This window comes from Coregonus lavaretus (assembly GCF_964263955.1).
Source record: "Coregonus lavaretus genome assembly, contig: HAP1_SCAFFOLD_1917, whole genome shotgun sequence".
NCBI lineage: Eukaryota > Metazoa > Chordata > Actinopteri > Salmoniformes > Salmonidae > Coregonus > Coregonus lavaretus.
Window position 1 is genome coordinate 59,531 of NW_028164358.1, and position 4,167 is coordinate 63,697.

At 40.0% G+C, this 4,167-nt stretch overlaps 1 protein-coding gene across 1 annotated transcript; it reads right to left on the reverse strand.

Moving 5' to 3' along the window:
- Nucleotides 1-211: 211 nt before the first annotated feature.
- Nucleotides 212-3,345, reverse strand: LOC311117119 (uncharacterized protein). The gene is made up of 6 exons (XM_084192107.1): nt 3,316-3,345; nt 3,121-3,183; nt 2,546-2,812; nt 2,215-2,247; nt 1,657-1,797; nt 212-1,391 (listed from the first exon to the last, which is right to left on the reverse strand). The coding sequence occupies exons 1-6, from the start codon at nt 3,335-3,337 to the stop codon at nt 1,315-1,317; spliced, it is 603 nt and encodes a 200-aa protein (XP_084048233.1). The 5' UTR covers nt 3,338-3,345; the 3' UTR covers nt 212-1,314.
- Between the last annotated feature and the right edge of the window lie 822 nt (nt 3,346-4,167).

Genomic DNA, 4,167 nt, shown 5'->3' on the forward strand with positions numbered 1-4,167 from the left:
TTGAAACACTTTCAATCAGTGATGTGTATCCAGATATGGATTGTGGTCAATAGGAGTGGAACTCTTTAAACCTGTTCCCTCTCCTGTCCCTTTCCTCTTTGTAGGGCTGGGTATGGCCTCACCAGTTTTATAAACAGATGTTAACAGATGTGATTGTACTGATATTATGTTGTGTTGTGCTGTGTAAATAAACACATGCCCAGCCAGCGATCCCAGTTCTTTGGTGTTGTTTATTCTGACAATAGACAAGGAAATCCTATATTGTTATTTCTTTTGCTCTTTTGCACCCCAGTATCTCTATTTGCACATAATCTCTTGCACATCTAGCATTCCAGTGTTAATACTATTGTAATTATTTTGCACTATAGCCTATTTATTGCCTTACCTCCATAACTTGCTACATTTGCACATTTGTATTTCTGACTTTATGTTTTTTTACCCCATATGTAACTCTGTGTTGTTTTTATTGCACTGCTTTGCTTTATCTTGGCCAGGTCGCAGTTGTAAATGAGAACCTGTTCTCAACTGGCTTACCTGGTTAAATAAAGGTGAAATAAAAAAATAATAAAAAAAGAGCACATAAGATGTGCAGCACCAGGATATTGATGGCTGTAGAATCCCTTGCATGTAAATAGTAGACTGGGCTTTTTATAATCAAATAGAATAACAACGAAAATAAATAGGACGGAATACAGATTATGCATGAACTGACACTAGACAAGGAAAGAGAACTTGCATTCATATTGACATTATGACTGCATTCTTGATGGTTTTGTAGTTGGCTAAGTGGACTGTCAATATGTTTACAAGAAACCCGTAAAATGGAAGAAGGAGAAGACCTTGATCAGTCCAGATCGCTGTCTGAGCAGAATATATGAACTCAAGCATGTGGTCCCTGTATACAGTATTTTAATCTGGAGCCCCCTTTCTGGTCCACCTCTGCAGAACCCCTAATCACTAACATAAATTAACTTCACCAGACATGCAATTACAGTACAATGCAAATACTATCAATAGTAAAAACATAAAAAAAAGCTGAGGTATAGCCTACAGTGTCGCCTGCAATGGAATTTATGCATCCGCCAGTGTTGCACTTTCTGCGGTGAAAGATGGCAGAGTTAGAGCAGTGTTTATCAGACCATGAGACATCCCAAAAATCTGTGTTATCACGTAAACGTCTGTAGCGTCCAAATAGTTTGACCTATCACTCAATGGAAAGGCAGGTCCCTCTGTGCAAACTTTTCAGAAAAATATCTGAGATGTTCACATCTTAACACCCTCCTTGCAGGTCCAGCTCGTCTTCTGTTCCTTGGCTCACACAATTTCAACCTTTGTCTCTAATAACTTTAACTGGGTCTGGTGTTGCTCTGAGTGGACTTCTGAAGTGGACACTGGACAAACACAAGAAAAAAGACCAGTCAAATAGATCTGCCAAAAGAGAGCACATCAATGATAATATACTGTATATTTTAGTCATACAGCTCAGCTTAGAAGCAGAAGGCAACAAACTGTCAGTTGCCCAGTCTAAGTGACTGTATAAAAAGACAGCTAAGTGACTGTATAAAATCCAGCAAAGCACGTGTTAAACCTTTATTCTCCTATAGAGAGGGAAATGTTTAGCCAGTAAACCCTGTATCCCCGCCCCCGCCTGCTTACTTGATCTGGTCCTTCTGCACAAAGCAACGATGATGAAGAGGATGATGAGGAAGGCCATTGGGGCTAGCACGCCAATAGTGATATTTTCTTCCTTGGATAACCCGCCAGTGCCATCAGGGGTCAAAGTGGGGGCATTTGGATCTGTTTGTGGGAGAGGAGGACAAAGAGAGCAGTTGAACACAAAGAAAATCAATTATCATCATCATCATCATCATCATCTAACGCTGTTATACACTACTACACATTGCTGATCTTCAGATTTGATATGTAGAATTTCCTTGATGAACAACAACAAAGTCTCTCTCAAACACGAGCAAGAACTCAGAATTTGTATCTTTATTCTTGGTGCACACGATCTTAAGCTGAGCATTGCTGTTCTGTGGGTTTCTGCACTCACCAGGAAGACTGGCTAAACCTCCAGATCCACTTGTTAAAGACAAACACACTTAGAATACCCAGACTGCTGATCTCTGTGTTATGGAATTTGCTCTTGTAATGTAAAATTACCATAAGATATGTTTTGTTTGAAATACAGTTTGAATATTGAATGGCACTCACCCGTCCCATCAGTTGAAAAAATGCTGGTGCAATCTGTAATGACAGTACAGGAATGGTTAGTTGAAACAATGCTGGACCAATCTGTAATGACAGTACAGGAATGATTTCATACAACAACAGAGGGCTGGATCAGCTGGGAAATGCTCATAGCAGTGACTGGTTTATATCACTGCTATAGAGGGATACACCATGCTCTATAATAAACTACACCTTCCAATAGCATTAATAATTGACACCTATGACAATTTTCCTGAAATCTGCTTTGTTTGTTCCCTCTATTGACTATCCTCTTCCCCAGGCTGTACTGTCATGGGACCTCACAGAAACTCACTGGCTTCGATGGCAGGCATGGAGTTGTCTTGGCCCTCAAAGACTGGCTTGATGATCTCTGAGTCACACACAGCGTAGATCTTCTGGTTGTCAACACACACCAAGCATTCTCCAGATGGCAGTGGGGACGTGGTGTTGCAGGGAGGGATTTCAGCCATTTTACCTCTCGACCACAGAGTAAAATTATCCTTAAAATGGTCATAAACAGACTCAACGGTTTGGCATTTATTATCGTTACAGAGGTAACAGACAGGCGAGGTCTTCTGAGCTGTAAGAGAGAGAGATAAATACAACAGGAAGAAGAGGGCTAGTTAAACAGAGCACTCATTAGACAATATCAAATATCAAAGTTACTACACTTAGTTTTAGATCAGTCTGGGTCAAAACATTACTCTACATCTCACTGCACTTTAATATAGGAATTATCTTTATGGAATTAAAATGCCCAAATTGTGACATGGTTTGAAAAACCATAATATCGGGGGTGACTTATTTAGAGTGTATAAACAAAGTACAGTATGCATAAATTTTGAGGCCATAATGAACACATGCACGGCAGGCATGAGAACAGCTCACCTTTAACAGAAGCACCAGATACAGCCCAGCCAGCCAGACATAGAGCCAGGCAGACTGCAAAAGCTGAAAACAAAACAAAAAAGGTCTCATGCATGTGGATGTCGCTACAAACACCCATTCATATGGTCTTGTTAACGGTTTCTCACTTTCAGCACTCCATATATGACTAAAACTCAAAACACATTGTTGACTTACTTGGATGTATCGCCCCACTCATGTTTGGATGTGGCTGTGGAGTAAAGCAAAAAAAAATAAAAAATTTAGTCTAAACATTATGTAAACCTTTGCTGCCATTCATCAATCTAATGTCCTCAAGAGTACTGAGCAGGTGGATCTAGGGGTGTGGGGTTACAAATATTTTGACAACACAACAATGACTTTTTCCCCCCAGTCATGAAGTAGCTATATTATATTCTAGTAGGCTATTGTCTAGTACCCACGGGACTGATCATCTCCAGGGGTCTGTTTTAAAAGGTTCTGACTGTGTGTGGGATCAAATAAAATAAAATAAAATGTTATTGGTCACATGCGCCGAATACAACAGGTGCAGACATTACAGTGAAATGCTTACTTACAGCCCTTAACCAACAGTGCATTTATTTTTAACAAAAAAAGTAAAGATAAAACAACAACAACAAAAAGTGTTGAGAAAAAAAAGAGCAGAAGTAAAATAAAATAACAGTAGGGAGGCTATATATACAGGGGGGTACCGTTGCAGAGTCAATGTGCGGGGGCACCGGCTAGTTGAGGTAGTTGAGGTAATATGTACATGTGGGTAGAGTTAAAGTGACTATGCATAAATAATTAACAGAGTAGCAGCAGCGTAAAAAGGATGGGGTGGGGGGGCAGTGCAAATAGTCCGGGTAGCCATGATTAGCTGTTCAGGAGTCTTATGGCTTGGGGGATATCAACCAACCTCATGGATATACATTTCAGCCCTATGGTTTTGCGATCCCTTGTCTGTACCTCAACTACCCTAAAGCTATCAGTTTTTATAAAATGTTAATAGGCCTATTTCCACCTTCATTTATCCTGGTTAGTCTTATT